The sequence below is a fragment of the Notamacropus eugenii genome, chromosome 1 (assembly GCF_028372415.1).
Source record: "Notamacropus eugenii isolate mMacEug1 chromosome 1, mMacEug1.pri_v2, whole genome shotgun sequence".
NCBI lineage: Eukaryota > Metazoa > Chordata > Mammalia > Diprotodontia > Macropodidae > Notamacropus > Notamacropus eugenii.
Window position 1 is genome coordinate 702,917,307 of NC_092872.1, and position 24,163 is coordinate 702,941,469.

Sequence of the window (24,163 nt, forward strand, 5' to 3'; positions counted from 1 at the left end):
GGGAAGACGTTGCAGTTTTCATTTTTTAATGCCCACAAAATTTTAATAATTGTGTTTTGGACCGATGGTAATTACTGAATAAATGTTTGCTAAATTGAAAGAATTTAATTATTTTTGTTTTGTTTTGCCTTTTTTAAAGAAATTCTAATGATCTTGGAAACTGCAAGATCATTTTGGACATTAGTTCATACAGTAATTTTTTTTACAATGGCTTACATTTTGATACTGGAACCTCTAAAAAATGTTAATAAATAAAAACCTCAAACAAATTTCTACCCATTGAAACAATGGACATCTGCGGGTGATCTATTAGCTCTTCTTTCCAGTGTTAGTTTTCTAAATCAAAGGTTTCAATGGACAAGGACAGAAAGAATAATAACAAAAACTCTAGCCAGAACATTCTTGCATTTACACTTTGCTAATGATATTCATTAGAGAGAACTTCTAATAATTATTAGAATGAGGAGAATGATGGTAATGTCTGGGATCAATAAAGTGGATCGTCTATATAAAATGTGACTGAATGACTCAGGGCTACTTGGCAACTCAAGAAACTCACTTCATTCGCCACGTGAAGCCTGCGACTCACACATCGGTAGTTTGGTATGATGGGGCGTGGTGCTATTATGCGTCAGAACCTCTCTTCACCCCACCGACAAATAGTCAAATCCACAGTGACTCCATCTTCCACTTGGGATCAGTTTCCTTGTTTTGTTCATATGGAGCATGTGTGTTCTGCTAGGAATGCAAAGCAGGTGCTCTATTAATTCTCTGTGACCCTGTGTCATCCAGTACTAGGAACTGCACCTGAGATGTCATGGCTACTTGAAATGACAAGTTTTCCAGGATCTCCATGCTCTAGTTGCCTAGCAGGAAGGCTTCTTAAGAGCTGAGTGTGATTGACTCTATCAGTAGTTTGATTTGTCAAGTCAACTCCAATTAACAAATATTTATTAAGCACCTACTATGTGCCAGGCAGTATGCTAAGCACTAGTGGATACAAAAAAAGTTCCTTCTCTCAAGGAGCTCATAATCTAATGGGGGTGAAGTGGACAGACAATTATAAGATACATAGGATAAATTCTTGGGAGATAGTATATGGAAGGTAGCTAGGTAGCTCAGTGGATAGAGCCCCAGCTTTGGAGTTAAGAAGACCCAACTTCAAATCTGGCCTCAGACACTAAACTAGCTTGTGATCCTGGACAAGTCACTTAACTGCTGTTTCCCTTAATCCACTGGAGAAGGAAATGGCAGACCACTCCAATACCCTTGTCAAGAAAACTCCATGGACAGTGCTGGCAAGCTATGAATCATGGAGTCATGAAGAGTTGGCCATGAATGAACAACAGCAGCAGTGATATATAGAAGGGGGATGCTCAAACAAGAAGTGACAATTTATTTCCTTTTCTTTCATGTGAGAATGTTGCCTTGCTGGAAGCTTGGTCTAAATGCTACTTGAGAATTACCTGACTACTAACTTGTTCTGGAGGGAGTGAAAATAAGAACTTCAGAATCCAAAGCAATAAAATGAAATAGATTTAAGTTTTTCTTTGAAAATTAACTATTTTGACAGATTCTAATATTCGTACTTTTCCTCTTGTCTGTGGTGGGAGTGGGGAGATTGGGTTGTTTTTTTTTTTGCTAGTTATAATACCTCTTGTTTCAGTTGATTTGAGTGTTTCTTATGAAAGCAGAAGTTGGAAGAGATTGGTCATAGCAAAAACCCAATCATTATCTTTTAAAAATAGCACCTTTCTCCCTCAGAGCTCACACACTATGAGGATGGATCCTATAATCAAAAGCTTGCTTGTACACATTCTGAAAGAACACTTCATCATCTTGTTGTCTCCCTAAAACATTATCTAAACCATTAGTACTGGGGACTTTATGTGATTCTTTATAATGTTAACTAACCTATTCTCAATTAACCTGTCTTCACTTTTGGTACAGATGGCAAACTTGGGCATTGTTGTGCTATGGAAAGAAACTGGCTCTGAAGTCAAAGATTCTTTGTTCATGACTTAACCAATGCCGTGTATTAGTAATAATTTGTGTGACTTTAGGCAAGATCCTTCCCCTCCTTGCTACCCAGTGATATCATTTTTATTAGGAAAGAGTTGGACCATATGATCAATCAGCAGAAATTAAGTACTTACTGTATGCCCTGACAGGCACTGTGCTAAGATCTTTTCCAGACCTAAATCCCATGATTCTATGACGTGTTCAGATCCAATTTTGAACAATACTGGTCTTTCCAGACCCTAGACCAACTGTTTTGGGGATTTTTTGTTAACTTGGGTTTTGTTTCCATGCGTGATATCTTCCCATTTTGGGTTCAAGTTCCCCAACCACTCCCACTCCCCTTAATCCCTACTGTTTGCTTTACCTAGCCACCTCATCTGAAAAGAGACTTGTGAAATTGTTGTTCTGCTTCCTTCGTTTTCCCAAAGAGGACTAATGACATCACAGGCTGATATCTTGACTCCAAGGTGAATTAGAATTCAGTGAGGCAGAGTTGCACAAAGTCACTCTTTCTTCCAGAGTCCAGTGGTAGGAGAGAAATCAGGACTAGCGAAGGCCCAGGAGGCAGGGTCTTGACATCTTTGATGTCTGACCAAGCTCTAAGTGCTCCACAGCTCTTGCTTCAGCCACTTTCATGGTCTTTGAAGCAAATTGTGCTTTTCCCCTGATGGGGGAAGCCTTCGAATGCTTGGGGCAGACATCCCCTTAACTCACAGGCAGGTCCGAGACTTTTAGAAGAGTATAAGCCAAATTGATTCATTGATAGGAAATTATATGTACACAGAAAAATAAATAAAAACTAAAGAATGGGGGAAGAGGCTCTGAACCTGGGGATTATGAAAAATATATCTATATATACATATATAGATATATATGTAGCTATATTTCCACATAATTAATTTCCTATTCATTTTATTTTGTTCATTAAAAAAAACACCTTTATTCTGAAAAGATCATATACTTTACCAGACTGTCAATGGAATTCAGGAGACAGAAAAAGTTGGGGATCCTTGAATGAGATGTTCTGGGGTCCCTTCCAACTTTAAATTCTAGGAGCCCAAGGATTTAAATTCCTGATCCTATATTTATCAGCTGAAGTGGTTGAGGCCAAGTTACATGACCTTCCTGAGCCTCAGTATTCCCATCTGTAAAATAGGGATGATAATATATTTTTGGCCTTAAAATGCTACATAAGCAATTTTGGTTCCCTTTTTTCCTGTTTTTTAAATTGGGAGACAGAAGAAAACAAGTCAGCCTCTTCATGTTTGCGAGTGTTGGAGACAAATGAGAAATGTCAGTGTTACTGCCCAACCCCCAAATAGTGGCTCCTCCTGCGAGATCACTCCGCATCTACTTTGTATGCATTTTATCGGTATTTCTTTAGTTACCTCTTGTCCTTCCACTAGAATGTATGTAAGCTCTTAAAAGGCACGGGCTGTTCTTATGTTTGTGTTTGTATCCAAGCCCTCTATAAAGGCTGTTCCTCGTCATCCTCACCTCCACCATCACTAAGGTAATTATTAGAGAACCCGTAGGCCCTATATACATGTTTACGAGGACTGTTTTCCCCAGCGCTTAGCCCAGAGCCTGGTTACAGGCTGGCGGCTACGTAAACGTTTTTGTTATTGTTTGGTCTTCTATCTCTTGGCAGAGATACTGGACTGGTTTGGCCATTTCCTTCTTCAGCTCCTTTGACAGATGAGGAAACTGAGGCAAACAGGATTAGTGACCGACCCAGGGTCAGCCAGCTGGGCAGTCAGAGGCCAGATCTGGGCTCCAGAAGAGGAGTGTGGCGCCTCCAGCCCGGGCCTCCGTCCTTGGAGCCGCTCACGGCCCCTATGTACATGTCAGCTGTAATGTATCAACATCTTGTTACTGTTATTAGTCCGGCGCTTTGCGCAGAGCCTGGCCCGTGGTAATCCCTAAACGCCCTCGTTCTGGGGGCGCAGACACCCCTCGGGAACGGCCCCAGGGGATTGGGCGGTGGGGTGGAGGGCGGGGGCGCGGTGACCCAGGATGGCCAGCGGCCCCGCCCGACGCGATCACTACACACCCACACAGGACCCCTCCTCCCCCGCCGCGAGCTAAGGGCCGACCAGTGCAGCCGGCGCCCAGAGCGCACGCGCACCGGCCGCCCGAGCCGCGCAGACGCAGGCGCACAACCACCTCCCGCTCCCAGCTCGCGTTCCGCCACGCTCGCCATGGCGGCCCGGCGGCCCTCCCACTAGCCCCGCCCCTCTGTGACGCGCCGGGGGTCACCTGACCCGGCTGCGGGGCTTCGGGGACAGAAGGGAAGTCGTTGCGGCCGGAGGGGCACTTCGGAAGCCTCCGTCTCCGCCGTCGCCTCCTCGGTCTCCGCCGCCAGAGCCCCCGCCGCCCCCGGGCCCGTCGGACCCGTCGAAGCCCGCTCCCCTTCCCCGGCCCTCCCCTGCCCCGCACGATGCCTTCAGAGAAGACCTTCAAGCAGCGCCGGACCTTCGGTAGGTCCCAGCGCGGCCGCGGCCCCCGGACCCGGAGGCCTAGGGCGGGGGGAGGGGTGCGGGGAAGCCAAGCCGCCTCGGTTCCCGCCCCCCTCCTCCCCGGGCCCGGGCCGTGGGGGTCTCGGCTTCTGCCGGGCCCGGGCTCATTCCCCGACCAGGGTCGTCTCCCTCGGATGTCTCCAGTTTGCCGGTCGCTGCCCTCTCGCCCCCCGCTCTCAGCAACGGCCGTTTCCTTGGAGCTGGGAAGCTCGGGGGGACCCCGGGCCGGGGTGCGCGGCCTGTGCGAGCCGGGGTTGCCCCCCGACGGAGGCCCCCCCAGGAGAGGGGGAGGGGAGGGGGTGGCGTTTTCGTCTTCCCTTTTTCTTCTTCCCTTGGGAGTCCAGCCACGGGGGCCGAGGGGGGATCCGATCCGCGGCTGGGGGGGTCGTGTCCGACGGCTGCGAGCCCTCGAGGCCTGGCGCCCGGCCCTGCCGCGGTGGGAAGTTGACAAAGAAAACCGAGCCGGGGCGTGGTGCCGTGGTACCGGACCGGGCCAGCAGGAGTTGTCAGGGAGTGTTCCGGCCCGGGGGGCCTGGGACTCTCTCCTCCGTTTAGTGGCCAGGAGCGTCTCTATTAACGGTCCTGGTCTGGAGCTCGGCCCTTTGGGTCTTGACTGGCCCGTGGCGAGCAGAGTTACCTGGAAGGCAGGTTGTCGGACCTTCCCCCGCCCCGTGTAATTGGGAAACGTTTGAAAATAGATGAAAATTCGGGACAACCTAGAGGATGTTAATTTGGCAAGTCCATCCTGCGGCCCCAGAGGCACCTGTTTCCATTTGAATTTTGACACCTCTGACCTAGAGCCGTGTGGTTATGTGACTTGCCCATACTGTTACAGTTAGGCCTTGGGTTATGAAGGCCTTGCTGAAAAACTGGGGAACAATCTGAAGAAACTTGAAAGTCAGACTTTTGAGCAACCATAAGAACAGGATGGTTTGGACCCCCTTTCAAGCTTTTTTTACAGGTTAAATTTTCAACAGGTAGTTTTGTTTTATATAGTTAACTAGTATCTTGAAAAAGTGGCAGGAATATCATAAAGGCAGCAGTCTTTGAGTTGGTAAGAGTAACAGCTGATGACATTCTGTTGAAGGTTGAAATAAACCCTTTGTTTTGGTCACTAGTTGTTACCTACCAAAGGATGCTTTGTTGTGAAAGTACTGTAGTGGCTATTGTGCCCTTTTAAAATGAAAATCCGCACACAGCCTTGCAGGCTGTATTTTCTCTTTGTGTCTGAAATTGGGCTCCTATTTTTAGCTCCCAAAGTAACTTAAGTCATCCATACTGCATCCATGCATTCCCTGCAGATCTGACTGGAATTGGAAACCATACTTTAGTTCACCAAGGGTTTAAAAATGAAAAGTCTTAATTACAGTGTTTGCTGTAATATATAATAATGAAAAAAAAAAACAATGGTAGTTGGTACTTTTTGAGTGAGGCAGTTTGTGCCATAAACAAGAGGCCAGGCTGAATATAAAATGCATGTGAATCCTTTATTACCACCTTAGGTTGTAAAGCTCTTAGACAGCTGGCCAGTTTAGTTTTGTTTTTTGCCTTTGTAGCGTGTTTGGTACTTAGTAGGAGCTTAATAAGTGTTTGTTTACTGTCTGACCTTGAAAGTCACCTCTTCTGATGCAGCAGGAAGACTTCTTCAGTGTTCTTTCAGTTACACAAGGAAAGTGAATTGGATACAGTATGTCCACTTTTGTCTACTTTGGTTTTGAAGAGTCAAGAGAAAGCTCAGCATTTGGTTGGTGATATGCAACCTTTTAAAATTAATAGGATGATTGCAATCCTATTAAAGAAGCATTTAATTTTTTTGTGCTTGGAGCACAAAACAAAACTTGACCTTTCAACTTGCCAACCTCCAAATAGCTCCTCAAAGAGGATTGTGAGTTAGCAGGGTCAACACCTGACTTTGTTAGAAATTATCTTCTTTGACCTTAATGTTATTACTTAGCCCTCAGAAGAGATGATCTTTAGAACGACAATTAGATATATTCTGTTTGTCTTCAAACCGATTCTCCATCCCCCCCCCCCCCCCCCCCAGTTTTTTTTTGACCTGTTCTATTGGGACTGAGAGTCTCATGCAAGAAAAGCCAGCAGATTTCATCCATCCCTCTTCTGGGTGGAGCTGAAAACGTCAGCAACTCTTGGCTCTGAAATCTCTGCTTTCCCATTCTCCTGTCAGCAACCTCAGTCACAGGTATTAAATTTATCCAGGACATCAGCCAAACACTTAGTTACTACTGCAACTCATGCTGTCAGAAGCAGTCTTATTTACGGATCAAATCTAATTTTGAGTGTAGCACACATACATGGAGGTTGTGGAACTTCTGTCCATTTGTCTTCATGTTGGTCTTGGGATTTGGGCATGCTAAAATTTACTGACTGCTGATTTTGCTTCAGTTGGAAATAAGTTGTATGTGTCTCAGCTCCCTTTATTATACTATAGCAGGTTTCTTCCATAGCTCATTTTTCTGGAACTTTTTAAAAGGCTCTTCTAATAGCTTTCTGGTTGAAATATCAAATATCACTTAATGGCTAATGCTTTTCTTTAACCCTGATGGTGGTAAATTTGAATCCAGGGGCTAATTATTTTGTGGGATTTGTAGTTGTCGGGCTCATAGTAAATTGATTCCTCAACTAGAGGAATCTTCTAAAGCCCAGCACACTTAAGTGCACACAACTGAGCTCAGATTGATTCACTTCCCCCACAAATAGATGAGATTAATGCTGTTAGGAAACTGGTGGATAGAACCACTGATATTCTGGACTTTTATGGTTAATTAGGTAGCAGAACTTGGGCAAAAATATGTAAGAACAAATATTTCACTTTTGTCAGTAGCTCAAATTGTATTATTTTCATGCAGATCACAAACTCCACATTTAAACTTCCAAGGGTTTTGAATTGGTTACTTGATAGTTTAGCTGTGTGCAAATGTCTTCTAAAAATAATCTGCCTGATAAAAATTTTGATAAATTGTACTTGGGGCCAGCAAATTTGCATTATGTCACATACACTTTATTAATGCTCCCACATCCTTTGACTGTCCTGTTTTACTTAGTACAGGTTAAGTTCGAGTTTTGGCATGTTTGAAACTCTTGGAAAGAGGAAAGCATGTCCTAAGCATACACACTAATGTAAATGTCTTGTATATTTAATGCAAAATGTGGGTTTCTGTCCCAGGGTCAATAAGTCTTTTAGGTGGGACTGGATTGCTGCCAAGACTAGTAAACAGTGCTTGAAACTGAGCTATCTATCACCCAGTCAATGTTCTGGACATAGTTTCTTTCTAGCAAGTAACTTTTTATGGACAAGATCTTGGAAAACACTTGGGGTATGGTTAAGTAGAAAGGGGCTTGAATTTATTTGCAGGGAACTTGGGTTTGAATCTTGGCTCTTCCAGATATTACCCATGTGACCTTGGATAAGCTTTGTCTTTGATCTTGTAAAATCAAGGGTGATGGACTAGAGAACCTCTAAAGCTTCGTCTCAATCTGTGATCCTAATGGGGAGTATCATCCCTGGTGAAATTAAGTGGTAAGGAAGTTTTGTATGAATTATATTTCATTTCATTTGAAATATGCTAGGAGGGTTTAAAGGAAATCTGTCTTGAATCCTATGTAAAAGTAAGAAATCTTTGTAATATGAATAACTAGCGTCTGATTTATCTGGTAGTTGGGTTGGGCTTTTAGAAATTTTTGAAAGGGGGTGGAGGGAAACTACAGAACAACACTTGTTATGGATCATTTGGCTGAATGTGTATTTGAGATATTTTTGTTAAATGAATCATGAATTTATAGGACATAGTATACCCACTTGCAGAAAAATCATTTTAGTCTGCAAAGACTCCAGTGAAAACCAAAAGAAGAAAAACCTGACAATGTAAAAAAAGAGGCAAGCATGTGCTCTTACCATTAGGTCCATTTCCTGATTTAATTTAGAGCTTCCTTGGTTGTATTTCTGTCCAGGACAGTCTTAATTTTGTTGCTGATCTAGCAGACAGCATTGATTGATAAGGAAAGTTGAGTCAGGGAAGGTGAGTTCCTAGTTCTGTTACTCTATCATCTTGAAGTCAATTCTATAAAATGGGGATTAGTTATTTCTGCCTCTTCTGATTTGTATTAGCATTACAAAGAATTAAACAACAACAAAAAAAGCTGGAGTTGTGAACTGATCCAACCATTCTGGAACTGTTGGAATTATGCCCAAAGGGCTATAAAACTGCATACTTTTGATCGAGCTATACACTGCTAGGTCTGTATCCCAAAGACATCCAAAAAAAGGGAAAAGGACCTATTTGTACAAAAATATTTATAGCAGCTTTCTGTGGTGGCTAAGAATTGGGAATCAGAGGGATGTTCATCAATTGGGGAATGGCTAAACAAGCTGAGGTGTCCGATGTAACATAATTTTATTGTGCTATAAGAAATTAACAAGCAGGATGATTTCACAAAAATCTGAAAAGACTTACACGAATTGAGGCTGAATGAAGTGAGCAGAACCAGGAGAACACTGCCCAGTAACAGTAATATCGTTTGATGAAGAACTGTGAAAGATTTGGCTATTCTCAGAAATATAGTGATTCAAGACAGTCCCAGTGAAGCATACTATTTGCCTCCAGAGAAAGAACTGATACTGAAATACAGACACAAGCATTGCTATTTTTCACTTTCTTTCATTTTTTTCCCTTTTATTCAAGTCTTGTACAGAATGACTAATGTGGAAATGTTTTACATGATTGCATTTCTATAACCTATATCTGATTGCTTATTACCTCAGAGAGGGGGGAGAAGGGCATAGACCTTAAAACTTTAAAAAAAATTGAAAAAAAAAATTTAGCAGCATATATTCTTAGCCCCATGGAAAACTCTGATGTGTAGCCCTGACATAAAAATGTTAGAGATTTATGGAGATAACCAAAATCCTTTTAAGTACTTCTTGGAGAATTATTGGACTATCAGCTATTCAGACATTAAATTAGGAGGATAGCAGTTTGGCCACCTAAACTGAGAAGGGGAACTTTGAGGAAGATGGAGAATTGGTAATTTTGGGGGAGGTGGTACATACTGAAGTAGGGCAGAGATAGGGAAGGCAAATACAGATTGCTTATATTTAAAAATGGGTGTAGAGTGCTTTCCCCCTTCTTTTTCATGACTTCTTGTGCTGAAGACCAAAAATGCAGTGGGTTAGTGGTATTAACACTATGTATGTATGCCTTAGCTGTATTTTGGATTGAAAGGTTTTTGTGAGCTAGCCTAGTATTCTTGGGGAGAAAGTACACTGAGTTCCAGGGGACACTTTTGGAATACATTCCATTCATAAGTTGAGACTGCTAGTAAAATGTAAAAAAGTAGACTGTGAAGATGGTAATGTGAACAGATTTTAAGAGATTCCATGATGAATATCCTTGAGTCCAGTGCCCTTTCTACTCCTGAATGCTTCAGAGGTGGTGGCCCTAAACTTGACAATTTCTGAGATCAGGGCTGACATTTTTATATGCACTCTATTGCTTATCACAGGGTTGAGGACATAGATAGTAGGCAAGAAAATAAATTCTTGTCTAAATCAAGGAGGATATTTTGCTCATGGCAAACTGCACACATTTTGCTTTGGTTTTAATTTACTTTAACTACTGGATTAAACTACTTAAAACCCAAACATTTTTTAGCTTCTTTATGCCTTTCTTCTTCCTCCTAAAAGATTTACTTGTTTTTCTTAAGGGTTATTAAAAAACAAAAAACTAGAAACAGCAGGAGGAAATTTTTTTGAACTTTCTATGAAATTTAGAAAGGATCCCTCTCGAGACAGGATTTACTAGGATTGACACATTTGCTGAAAAATTGAGCACCGTAGGGAGATCAGCTCAGTCCTTAGGGTTTGGATGGTTTTGCTTTTGTGTCCTGCCTTTGGAGGACAGGTACTTGGCCCATCTGTCTCCTTTGTCTCTACTTATCCTGCCTTTCTCCATATGCCAAATGTACAGGTAGTTTGAATACTAGGTTGTTGGCCACTGCCATCGTACAGAGCAGATGAAGGACCCTAAGTTTCAGGATTAGGACATGTATGGGTATGATTAAAGACAAAAAACTTACCCATATGCCTTGAACCTTCAGTGCCATCACTTAATTCCAATGGTTTTTATTTTCTTTGCAGAACAAAGAGTGGAAGATGTGAGACTTATTCGAGAGCAGCATCCTACCAAGATACCGGTAGGTAAAGTTTCTTTGTTAGAGAGGAAAGAATGCTTTTTCAAAGTTGTGGTCTAGAGAGAAATTATCAGACTTAGGATGTATTTTGATAAACATGTTAATATCTCACAGTTGTAAATTTTTTAATTTTTAGAGAATCATGTTCCATTAATATAGTAATGTTTATGTTTCATTATTCACTTTTGGGTTTTAGGGGTATTATGATTAGTGAAAGGAGAAAATGGGCCAGCACTGGTAGACTGAACTTATGTGAGGTGGCTAACTTGAACATGATTAGTATTAGGGCTTCTGCTTAAAACTATTTTGTAAACTCTTCCCTCTCTATAGAAGTATCTTGTGTTTGGTTTCCTTTTAGGAGATAAAGAAAAGACATTATCCTACAGATTCTAGCACAGGGCTTCTTAGGGCACTTAGGGTTCTTAAGCAACATCTTCAGGCTGACTAATGATCCACAAATTCCACCTGGCCTACCTTTCCTCCAGCTGTGTTCCAAAAAAAAGCAAAACAAAAGCTGTGACCTACTGGTTGCCTTACTAATTTGTTTCATGCAGCAAGAGGGCTAAGGAGAAAGAATGTTAATAAATTGGGGAAGAACTTGGGGATGGAGAGAGAATTTTGATTGGTCTCATCATTCTGCCCAGTGAATTTCAGTCTTTTTTTTTCTTTTGTGCTATGAACCTCCTCCAACAAATCCTATTCTTCATTATTTTTATATTAATTTTCAGACCATTGGAGGATATTTATGATAAGTTGCCCTGATTTTCAAAAGGGAGGGGGGAACGTGCAAACTCTGCTGGTAGAATGTGAGTTTCTTTTCACTGTCTTTGTACCCTTAGTTCCTAGTATATAGTTAAGTAGGTGCTGAATCATTCTTTGTTGATGAACTTGACTTTAATTCTTGGAGGAAACAAAGCTATTATTTAAGGGAGAAGTATATGACCAACTTAATTTCCTGCCCATTTTTGGATAGGTTGGCTAAACTGCCAGATTAGGGCACTTTGGTAGATTAATTGTTGGAAATGAAATCGATCTGAGATTTATCCTTGGACTCTACATGTTACCTTTCCACTTGACCCTCCCGTCTTTCCTTGATACTATGGACTGACAGTCTGGCTGGACTAATTTGTTTTAGATTTTTTGGGGAAAAGTATTGATTGTTGGGGGGAAAAAAGCATTGATTTACTTTCTTCCTGCTTTTCTTAAGTGTAGGACTATTTAAAAAATAAAAAGCTGGACAGATGCAGCAGGAGGAAATTGCTTGGAGCAATCTGATTTCAAATGAATTCTTCTAGAATCTAGAAGACTGGCTGTGGGTAATAGTCTAAATAGAGACCTTTCTCAACTCCTTTTACACTAAATATACAGATATGAAATATAGCCTTATTGCATTAACTGCAAGGTATTTCAGTTTATATTCTTTATAAAAAGCAGAGGCCCACTCTGGAGAAGGATATAGTTCTAGAATAACAAAATCATCAATAAAGTTCCTTCTAAAATAAAAATATCTTAACAGTAAATCAGTTAAGTATTTGAACAGTGACTTTGAAGGACTGAACTTGTACTATAGAGTAGACTAGAGCCACCCAGCCAGTTTTTTATTGTTGTTCAGATTAGTTCTACAGATTTTTCTGAAGTTTTGTGTATATAATGGGAAGTCCACACCCCCACAGCAGGGAAGTACACATGTACTAATAAGGTCCCTGTTTATATTTTTTTGTGAATATTAACATTTCTTTCATTGAAGCCGCTTCTGCTACATTTAGAATTTTTAGTGTCTTGTTAAATGAGTGTTTAGAGTTCTTTAAGAACCTTAGGCATTATTTTGACTTAGCTTAAGCCATGACAATTATCCATGTGTTCTATCCTTGACAATAAATAGAATAGGTAACAAATGTATGTTAATTTTTACTTTTAATTATTAATCTTTACTTCACAAAATTATAAACATAGAAGGCACTTTTTGGTATATATTATAGCAACAGTACAACAATTCCCTTTTTAAAAACTTTTTTCTGTACTTTTTTTCCTCCTGTAGGTGATAATAGAAAGATACAAGGGCGAGAAACAACTTCCCGTACTGGATAAAACCAAATTCCTTGTACCAGATCATGTCAACATGAGTGAGCTAATCAAAATAATTAGGTATTCAGTAATCCTTTTATGTATTCTTTTATATGCTAGATGGTTAAGATTCAAATGAGCTCTCACTAGTTTTCTGACTAGATATTTAATTTCCTAATGTCTGCAAAGGTCAAGAATTGATTAGCTTTGGGCCATAAAAATGCATGTTAAAATTCGTAAGGCTGTAGACAGTGTTCTGTATTATTCCTTTCCCCTCCCAATTTGACTCAGCTGCCCATTTACCAGAATAGCAGCTGAAATTTAAAAGTATTTTAATTTAGAGGAGTGGTCTCAAACTTGAATAGAAATGAGGGCCACTGATTTGTACATAAGGGTCCCATTGACTTAGTTTTGAAATGTAATGTTATCTATGTACCTTTTGTATTTCATGTTTTGTTAAGTAATTCCCAATTACATTTTTAATCTGATTTGGGCCACACTGCTTTGGAAGTGTTGTGGGCCACATGTTTAAATCTGGTTTGGAGGACCTAGATTTAGTTATCTAAAAGCCTTGAAAATTCTTAATGCTTAAAATCAGCCTTCCTCCCTTTTTCAATAGAAGGCGCCTACAGCTGAATGCTAATCAAGCTTTCTTCCTACTGGTGAATGGACACAGCATGGTGAGCGTTTCAACACCTATTTCCGAAGTGTATGAAAGTGAGAAGGATGAAGATGGATTCTTGTATATGGTATATGCCTCTCAGGAGACATTTGGAAAGAAATCTTCAGTGTAAGACCTAATTACAAGCTTCTATACTAGAATTTTTTAAGCCCTCACCCAGGAAAAAAGGGATGTTACCAACTGAGATTGATCAGTTCATCTAATCACAGTTCACCAAAGTAGAAGTATTACCACCTTAGGGGTTTTTAGTAAGTTGTCTCTTGTATTACATGCATACATAATAATACATGTTCAGTTCCAAAAGCATAAACAATACAGCTTTGGAAAACTCCCATTTCACCTAGGATATCTTGTTTTTAAGTTTTAGGTTTAGAAACATACCTTGCATTCTAAGTTGCCAATAAAATGGACATTTGAATTGCTGTAGTGACTTTTTTTAAAAATAGGAATTTCAATTCCAGTGGTAACCTTTAAGCATTTAGTGAAACAAGTCTTTGTTCATGGAAATTGCTAATTTTTATAGGAAGGTTTCTCTTTAACTGTATCTTTAAGTAGGCATGTCAAATGTCATATCTATTTTTTTAAAGTCCATTTACCATCAATGGTTGCAGCAAAACAGGGTAAATGGGGGGCAAAAAAGTCTAGCTTATTCTGGAATCGATGCATAGATTCCAACTTAATAAACCACCAACTTTCTTGCTGTTACTTATTTGTTTTCTATATAGTCATACAGAGAAACACCACGGATTCTATGGGTAAATCACATGATTTCTTTTAAATGCTTGGCTTCCAAAAAGTTCCTGAGAACAGAGGGATGGTGTCTCTTTGATTACAGATTTGCTCTGATTTAGAGACTCTCAAATCAATGACTATTTCATTGAACACTTGCACCAGAATAAGTCTTTGCTGATGCAGTTAGAAACTACATCCTGGAACTTTGGAGCATTAATTCATTTTGCACTCCCTTGCACCTTTTGGGTTAAGTCTGTGTAGTCTGATTTGTTATGTTTTAAGTGAAAAAGTAACTGCTTTACTAAAATACTTTATTAAAATTTTAACTGTTAAGCATACTTCAGCTATCACTGTTAAGCATAAAAACCCCTCCAACCAGTTTACGTGCATGTCATTTTGTGAAGGAGAATGTAGCAAAGGGGTAAAAGCTGCTTTCAACACTGTCAGTTTATTTAATATCTTGAACAAAGGACTATAAGTGCTTCCTGCTACTTGCATGGGGTTGACAACTTGTTTTCAGCGTCACAAAACACGTTCATTGTTACACCACTTGGACTAAAGTATGTATGTAGCAGATCAGCTAAAATTACCCTTGTATATTTAGATGTGTGTGAAAAATATTACAACTGTTAGTGGAAGTTATTTACTATAATGGAGAAAAGCAATATTACTGCATCTTGGCACTATAGTTAATAAATGTATACAATTTGTTTGCCTGTGTTCACCTTCTGCATGCATCTGTCCATAGTGCTAAATTTTCATGAGTGTGTTTTTACTGCATTGTAAATTCTTAAATCAACCTGACTTGTTAGGTTGTATAAGATGTTCATGTTTAACGAAACACCTGACATCAATCTTGTAATTGCTGTGTGATCAGTAAGGTTTCTGTAAGATATGTTGCTTTTTTAATTTAATACAGTGCGGAGAGGGATGAATTATATCCCAGATTAACCTGAGTGGCAGTTTTATTTCTAGGATGTTGTAAATAAATAAATTTTGATCAGGTAGGGTAAAAAAAAAACAAAGCTCAACTCAAAATCCAACATAAAAGGGATTAATTTTTGTGAAAGGATTCTAGAATATCACATATTGTCCAAAATGTAGCATTTTCAACAAATATGTAAAAAAAGTTTGAGTTGGATGCAGAATCCAGGGTATTTCATGAGAACCAAAATTATCAAGAAATCACTGCATAGTTTATGGAATAGCAAAGCAGTGGGGCCTGATTGTAGTAATGGGGAGAGGTGTGGGGATGACCTTAACAAAGGTAATTAGAGAAAAAAAAAAAAGCAGAGAGAGAGAAGGGAGGCTAGGCACACATGAGCACCACTGTTCTTCAGATCAATTCAAAATGAGAAAATGGCTCATGGAGGTTAGTGGAGAATCTGAAACAGGTTCTACTAAGTTAGTAGGCCACACTTTTCTAAAAATCACTAGGGGAAAGTTTAATTACAACAGCCAGTTTTAGCCCAGCTTTAACTGAGCCACAAAATTCATTATGTGCCATAAAGATTAGGCACAGAATGTATGAGAACTTCCTGATTACACTTTCTGACCTTGGCTGTCCATAACAAATAAGTAGCCATACCGACTGCTGGATTCCATACTCATAATGCCCTGTATGTTATACCCCATAATGTTTCAGCCCCATTCTATCCTAGCAGACCTTAAAATCTGGTGAAACTGGCCCTCTGCTAAAAATCTCCAGAAACAGCATGATGGACTATAAATCTAGGTTTTACTTTTTCACTCTTATTTACTGATGGAAAAATGTACCGAACAGAAGGGTTTTCCAAGGTATTTAAGGGAGTTCTTTTCTACCACTGCTTCTTAAAAAACTTTTTTGGACTTTCCCATTTTCATAAAAGCCTGTTAACATTCCTTAATCATGAGCTTCTGGAGGTCCAACCTGTCTTATGGTGGTGTTTTGTATTCCTCTTCAGGAACTGAACTAGTTACTTTATACATCAAGTGACCAACAAGCAGCAGGCAGAATCTCGTTGGGGAGGGAAAGCAGGAAGACTACACAAAGTTATTGGGGTTCATAGCTTCACGTCAAAAGCCTCTCCTTGAGGCTAGAGACCGCCCATATGTACACATTGGGCTGTACACCATCTTAGGTCAACTAGTGTGGTAATTTAGCTAATATGTATCTCGAGATTTCAAAGATATTCTAGTAGGAACCCTGTTGAAAATTTAATGCCAGTTAATTAGCATTCCACTTACAAATGTGAGGGAAGGGAAAGTTGTTCTTGGAGTCAGTGACTTGAAGACTTTTTCTGAAATGTCTTCTCAAAATGACAAGATCTAATTGAATGGCACACTAATCCTGTTTTTAATTTTTATTTTCAGTACATTAAATTTACTCATAAAAACATTCTAAAAATGTACAATTTTTCCTTTTTAACAAAGTATAATAAAACATAAAAACCCCAATAACAGAATACTTGACATTTACAATTCAAAATCAAATTAGCGGAATATTAAATATTTACAAAACTATATTTTTAAAAAATATTTATAAAGTTACATGCATTTTGTAGAATTGTGACAAAATAATGGCTCAAAAATGGGATAATTTTCCTTCATTCCTAACATAAAATTATGTCCGAGAGTCTGAAGTTTAACGTGTACTTGAGTACATAAGGTTTGCTTTCACATTCAGTACCAAATGCCTTTTGTGTATGAACTTATAAACGTAGAAAATTTGATGAGGGCTGTTAACAATACACATGTTTATGTGGTTACATCTGGGGATTGATTGATTACCTTTGCCCCACTCCCTCAAAGTTAATATTGTAGTAACATTTACCTTTGGCCTCAACCAGCACAGTATATATACATATATCTACACACAACATGTGTGTACATATGTACATATATATGAATATTGCAAGTGTTAAACAGTTCAATATGCTCATTTTCATTAAGACCCTTGGGATTTTTTTTTTAAACAATTAAGCCTTCCTTCAGAATCCATGGCTTTCAATGTAAACTATTTGATTTGTTCTTTGGGACTAATCCACAGTGAACAACTATGGACAACAAAACTCACTTATGCACAAGGATTATTTTTCTTGGTGAAAGTTGAGTAGGAGTATTTCCCCCTAATAATTGAGACTTTCCAACATATTAATGGCACCAGTTATATCAGTATGTAGAACTAGCAAGGCCAAAAAAAAAAAAAGCCACTTATGCAACAAAATGGCAGGGAATTATTCACAACCAAATTTTTGGCAGGTGCTTGATAGTCTACTAAGTTAAAAAAAATGAAGATTGGAAGCCTATATACTGTGCTCAGAAAGATTAATGACTTGATATAGCTGAGTGATATTTTGGTAAAGTTACTACTACTGTGCCTCAATACATACAATTTGTAGTGTAAATGAACCATGTTGACCTCTTGCAATAAAGGATCTAGAGTTCTAAATATTTAATAAAAAATACTGAACCTATTGCCTTCTACTAACATTCTGACTCCTAGAATCTTTTGTAGGTTACAGACAATGCTGGTTTTATTCCCAATATTTCTAATCATAAGGTTTTTTTTTTCTTTTATAGAATTTGTAAAAGTGCTAGCTCCCATGTACTTAGTACTCCTCAATAACTAGAAAGTTTTAACACTTTCCAGTTTTCTATACTACAATGAATTTAAAGTTAGAACATAAGGTAGTTAACTGTTCTTCCTTTAAAAAAAGTATTTAAATAGTTGTTTTATCCCACACTGTATTCTACTTCAACCTGTACATTCCACTACCCTCAAACCCCCTTGTCTGTAGGAGCAGAAAAGGGTCAGGGTGGGGTGGAGTGGGGTAGTGGTGCTTGAAGCTTCTTTAATACATGACAGACATAACACAAAGAAGTGGGCATTACCACTACCTACCTGGTTGTTTCAGCCACTCTGAGATTGAGACCACAATTTAAAGCAAGATACTAAGAACCTGAAAGGTTATATGATCTGTGCCTAAATAAGTAAATAATAAGGACTCTTGTAATGAAATGTAAAAATGCTATATGGGCTTATCTATTTTTGGCTTCCTGACAGAAATTAATTGTAATACTGCTGGCAAATACTCTGAAGCCATAAAACATGGTAATTTGCTTTGGGAAAGCTCTCATATGGTATTTTAACCATTTCTGCATTACGAGTTCTGTTTACTCCTAAAATTTTCCTAAACTTAAAATGTCCTCATCTGACACAATGTACTGTAAACCCATTTTCAAACACAAGATTTTCTTTGAACATAGCTACTACTGAACCAATTTGGAAAACTGTCAAAACAGTGAGCTGCTCAACTTCTGAATTTTATATTTGCAAATCAAATTTTTGTTTTAATTTTTTAAAGAACTGAATTAATACTTAAATATATTGGTTAATATGGACCAAACAAGTCAGAATAGTAACAGACATTTAACTCCCCAGTATTATCCACTAAAAATACAACGTACATAAATTTTTTTTTTGTTTTGTTTTTTGCTATTTGAGACAGTTTCCAACAATGACACTGTTGAAAATAGGGTTTACTTAAATACAACTGAAATTTGAAGAATTTGTTTAAAAAAAAAACAAAGTTAAAAATTTGGCTTCCAGCATACATCTAGGCCACTGTACAAGGCCCTCAAAAATATTAAAATCGTAAACATCACTGAAAAACTTATGTCTTTCTTGAACATAGTGTGTATAACATGACAAGTTGTTCCTACTGTCTAGAACTCTTTAAGGCAAAGTTGCATTGTGTCAGTTTTCATCACTCTCATGTTTAAATTTTTTAAGTTTCCCAAGAAATCCAATGAAACATCCTCAAAATCGTTAGCAAACATCACAATTACTTCAATACTGTAATATGGTGTAGCATAAATAGAGCTGAAAATACAGAGGTCTGTAGCTTCTACATTGCATAGAAATAAGAAATTAATAAAATCTTGTATGTATTTTTCACAGATTCAGATAACAACCTTTGCTTTGGTTTCCATGAAGCGGGGAAACTGACCTCCAAAAATTTGAAACAAGTGTAGTATCACTGCCATTTCCTATTATTACAATGCCTCTACATTGGAACCAATTCTATGGTGTTCGTTTTTGGCCTGAGGCTGAAATCCCAATTTCAGAATGGGCTGAACATTTTGAAATTTTCACAAATCCTTGATGGAAAACCCCTGGATGACAATGCTTTGCCTTCTCAGTACATAATGGTGGTAGAGGTTTTTAAGCATTTAAGTCATATTTTAGCAGAAAATTACCTTTGTTCTCTAGTCCCTGGCTTTCAAACCAAGTGCTACCATTCCAATGGATAAAAATTTAGGAATCCATGGTGAATATAGTATTTCTCCACCTTGACAAAATTAGGTGCATTTTGTGGGGGCTCCTTCCAAGTCTTATCAATTCAAATGACAAGTTCTAGGTAGCAAACAGAATTAACTAGTCTAAATGTAACAAAAGAGGTTGACAGGAAAACTTTAAAGTCTTTTGCTCATTAATTCTGAAATTGTGTTATTGTTGAAATATCTGTCTCAACACCTCTGAATCCTTTAGCAGTAAGCCTTGGGGTAGAAGTCAGCATTACATAAAATAACGGCTTGCAAAGTCTGCTAACAGTGTTCAGCATCAGGTTGGTTTCAAACTCATTTACAAAAGTAGTGTAGTTAACATGTCTCTGAAAGATGTTGTCCACGTCTAATAGGAATAGGACTCAACGCTGTTTAATGTGTTAGGAAAAAAAAAAAATAGGTGTTCTCAGAGCCATTATGACCCCGGCGTCTCTGGGACTTGGACCCTTAGAAATTAAGTTCATTTTGCTGCTGGTCAGCGGTTTCTACCTAATAAGTGTTGACAGTGTACATTTATGAACAGAAAAAGGACTGAAACTGCCACACATGTTTTACAGAGGGAAAGGAAAAAATAAGATTGCTTTATTTGTGTAGTCGGCCATGTAGCCTGCTGGTGCCAATTCTTTTAAGTGTGGGTCATCTGTCTCTTGCACTGGTCTCAGAAAACGCGTTAACATTGTCTACCAAAACTGCAGAGATTTTAAATCATTTTACATTCTTCTGTAGTGCAATCCTTAAAAATCCCAGAGATTAGTGCCTGACCACTTTAGGAAAAAAAAAAAGTAGACATTTTACCTAGCCCAGGGGTGTCAGAGTCCGACTGGCGAAACTCCACTTTGAAAACTTCAACCTCCGGCTCTCAATTCAGATCACACGTAGCTGCCCTGGAATTATGTTTCAGCCTAGAAGGACCAATTACGGCAATGCTCTTCAGTAAATGTGATTTTTTTTTTTTTTTTTTTTTTTTTGCATTGCAACAAAGAATGTAGGTGGCAAACTTCACCAACCATCTGTGATACCCACTAGGCAAGTCCTGACATCAAGCTCCAAACTAGGATTTTGGCAATCAATAAAATTGGGTATGATGTACCCCTAAGCTAGATTTTTTTTTCTATCCAGTCTAGTAAAGTAAAGCACCTTTGGATTAAAAATATTAAGCTCAACAGCAACTAGACTTCTCAGTTTTGTATTTAATTTTCCTTATGTCTCCATGGCTTAATAGTGTTCTGTTGCCAGAGAAAAATATCAATCTGTGGAGTCCAGACTTTCTGCTGGAGGGGCATATTTCAACCTAAAAGTACCTGGAGAGAGGGGGAAAAAAAAAGGGTCAAATTTGAATCACTGCATGATTATCACAACCAAATGATCTGTCAAAATGTAGTTGCACAGCAGCCAAGCTCCTCACCTTGGTGCTGGAAAGCAGTATCTATCACTTGGTCCCACCAAAAAAAATGTGGATTTTATTTTTTACAAATTTATAAAACCAAAACCTTTTAATAATGTTGAACAAGATAAAACAGCTGCTTCGACCCTCATTTTAATAAGCTTTTTCTGAGGTTCAAGAAAGATTCTCATATGATATTGGTCTGCTTTAGGCATCCAACTGACATCTGGCACTCTGGAGAACGCTTCAAAATGCTTTGCATTAAAGGCTTAATAAAATTGAAAATATTTTTCATGGTTACTCTTCTAGGAAAAACTGCATGCACCTACCTCTACAAAGTCAATTCCATGATTTCAGGGGTTCAGGATAGTAGGGTTAATTTAAATGGCCAAATAATCCCCAGTATCACTTTACCTAAATGTCAATGGCTTCCTTTAACTTTTTACTAAAATAGCTAAAACACAGAAATGACTGATTTAAGCCTGAGCTTCTTTCATTTTTCTGCCCTCTGGTACAGTGCTAAAGAGTCAGTAAAAAGCACACTGCCAGAAGGATGAGGATTGAGGTACCAAAGGAAAAATGGAGAGAAGGGAAACTGTTATGGGCCACAGGGGGAAAAATAATTTAAGCCCCACATTAAATAAAAGTTTTTATAGAGAAAACTTATCAACTTTAATGATTAAGAATCATGGAATTTATAGAGCTGGAAGGGGCACTAGAGATCATCTTAATCCAACTGCCTCATTTATTATGGATCAGGAAACAGGTCCACAGAGGGGAAGTTAACTTGCCCAAGGTTACACAATGAATTAGCAGCAGAACTGGGACTAGAACCCATGTCTCTCCTGACTTCCCAGTCCAGTGCACTTTTTCCACTAAAAAAACAAAGAACATAAAACTATTTAATAAATACATCAGCACTATTTATTGTCTTTATGGATAGATGAGTGAGAGAGAAAGAAAGAAAGGGGCTGGGGGTGAAAATTGAGAGTGAAAGAAATCTACAAGGAAAGGGAGACAGACAGCCGTTCTTGGAGCTGGAAGTTACTGTACAGATTAGTCTACTAACTCTCCTTTGAGAGCTGAAGCTGACTAATGTGTCTCACACAATGAGCTGGAGCCACAGCTAGGACCTGAGCCCAGGTGTCCTGACTTAAGACCTAGATACAGAAAAATGAGTGAGACAACATGGATCAAAGTGCAGAAGGGGAGAGGGCAAGGGAAGAAAGAAGAATGGACTGAACGAAGTGAGAGGAAAAAACACCCTCCAGATGTAGCATTTGGCATACTGCAATTAAAGCCTTTAAATCTACATTCCATGTCTTCACTTCTACATTTAAGGGGGGGATTTATCAAATATTGGTGTTTGCTCCACGAATTAGTGAAAAAAAGTCAGAGGCAACTTATGGGCCCAAAGTTACCCACTTTGGCCTAAGTGGTTCACAAAATAGAGCCTAACTTAAGAGAAATAAAAATAAAGCCTTTGTATGGGTTTCAGACACTACTCTTAATAATTTTTAAAATGACACTTTGTACAAAAACTTTTTTCATCTACTGTTTTCACTACTAGGCTTACTTTTTCAAAGAAAGAAAAGGAAAAATAACAATGATGTAAAACTAAATAAGCAATGCTTTCTGGTAGTAATGAATTCCTAACTTAAATAGGTTTCTAGACCAAGGGAACCTCACTGAGACAAACCAGGTCCAATATAAAAACACTACAACTGTGAATCTTTACCTTGACGATTGAAATCCATTGGTGGCTGCTTGCAGTCCTGAGCCCGGTGACCGGTGGCCCCACAGTTATAACAAGAGAGGTTTCCGCTTTTCTTGTGGCCCGAACTGTTATTTCCCATCATTCCTTGGGCTTGGTACACCCCTGCTGTTCCTGCCATAAAGTTCTGCATTGGAGGAACTGCAAACGTGGACTGACCACTCAGGACAGAGTCTGGGGTTAAGTTACTGTTATAAGGAGAATGAACTACTGGGAAAGTTGTGCCACTGCTGTACTGCTGTGTGTTGATGTAGCCATTGCTGCATAGGGGGTTGAAGGGCAGAAAGGGAAAAGTAAACATTGAAGGTCCTGAAAATGGATGCTGGAAATAGTTAGCATAACTGACAGTCATCCCACTCGAACCACAATTCCCACTACATCCACAGGAAGTACACACGATGCACCCTGGAGGCTGCTGCTGCTGGGGTGGTGGCTGCTGCTGCTGCTGATGGTGGTGGTGGTGGTGATGGTTCTGATTTGGTACAGGGATGGTTCCTGTGGAGCCACTGCTGCTGTTGCTGCTGCTGCTGCTGCCGCTGCTATAGAAACTGTTTTCTGTAACAGAGGAAAGTGTGGGGCTAGAACTGGGGGCAGGGCAGCTGGTCATATTTGCCATGTTCGCAAATGATGTCGATGGGTGGCTGTTAGAAGAGGCAGTGTTGCCGTTTGCACAAAAGCTGCCTTGCATTGGGGCCACGGGCATGCTGCTCATCGCAGAAAAGGCCACTTTGGTGTTGGCTGTGTACAGGGCAGTCCTGGGGTTTATTATTGCCGGGGGCACGCTTATCTGCACATTATTTGAGCAGGATGTTTGTCCAGAAATTGCAGAATCAGCAGGAACAGACGAAGAGACCAGAAGTTTGATTGGTGGGCGAGCCACATGGAAGACAGTGCTAGACGTGACAGTAGCGGCAGTACTCGTTTCCACAACTAAGGCTGGCTGCTGGGCTGTTTTTATCACTCTGTCCAGAGTGGAAGCATGGACAACTTTGGTCCGAGGACCAAAGGAAACCGTGGGTGATACTGAACTGCTTTCAGGAATCCCAGAGAGGACTTGCATGGGCTGGTGGGGAGAGGATGCAGGTAAGACTTCCATCATTGTATTTCCAAAACTCTTTTCCACTTTAATGCTGCCTCTTGGTCCAGATGCAACTTTATTCCTTTCTTCGAGAGACAAAAGTGAGTGCATAGAAGATGAAAGAAGCTTCATGTCTGTGTTTCCTCGGTCTGATTTGTGTACTGAATTTAGCATTCGGATAGGAGCTATGTGAGAGGCAGCTGCTGTCATCATCTGTGCTGGCAGGGGATGGTGGCTGGACGAGTTTGAGCCTGAATCATTCTGCACTGGTAGAACCTGAGCTGTGGGTCTGGCTGAACTTGAAGTGAAATGATTCAGTAACATTACTGGCTTCTCCTTATCTGAACCCTCCAAGTGAATTTCTAAACCTAGA

General features: G+C 39.5%; 2 protein-coding genes across 4 annotated transcripts in view; one reads left to right on the forward strand and one right to left on the reverse strand.

The window, feature by feature from the left end:
• Positions 1-4,149: 4,149 nt before the first annotated feature.
• Positions 4,150-17,697, forward strand: MAP1LC3B (microtubule associated protein 1 light chain 3 beta). Its single transcript, XM_072636274.1, has 4 exons — positions 4,150-4,502; positions 10,696-10,751; positions 12,787-12,893; positions 13,432-17,697. The coding sequence occupies exons 1-4, from the start codon at positions 4,463-4,465 to the stop codon at positions 13,604-13,606; spliced, it is 378 nt and encodes a 125-aa protein (XP_072492375.1). The 5' UTR covers positions 4,150-4,462; the 3' UTR covers positions 13,607-17,697.
• Positions 16,554-24,163, reverse strand: part of ZCCHC14 (zinc finger CCHC-type containing 14) — a 119,267-nt gene continuing 111,657 nt past the window's right edge. For 2 of the 3 annotated variants that reach the window (XM_072636270.1, XM_072636273.1), the window contains exons 12-13: positions 22,677-24,158; positions 16,554-20,855 (exon numbers count right to left, since the gene is read on the reverse strand). In XM_072636270.1, coding sequence (XP_072492371.1) covers positions 20,800-20,855; positions 22,677-24,158 — 1,538 coding nt within the window. In that variant the 3' untranslated portion in view covers positions 16,554-20,799. The remainder of the gene's footprint in view (positions 20,856-22,676; positions 24,159-24,163) is intronic. The other variant, XM_072636272.1, reaches the window with a different exon arrangement.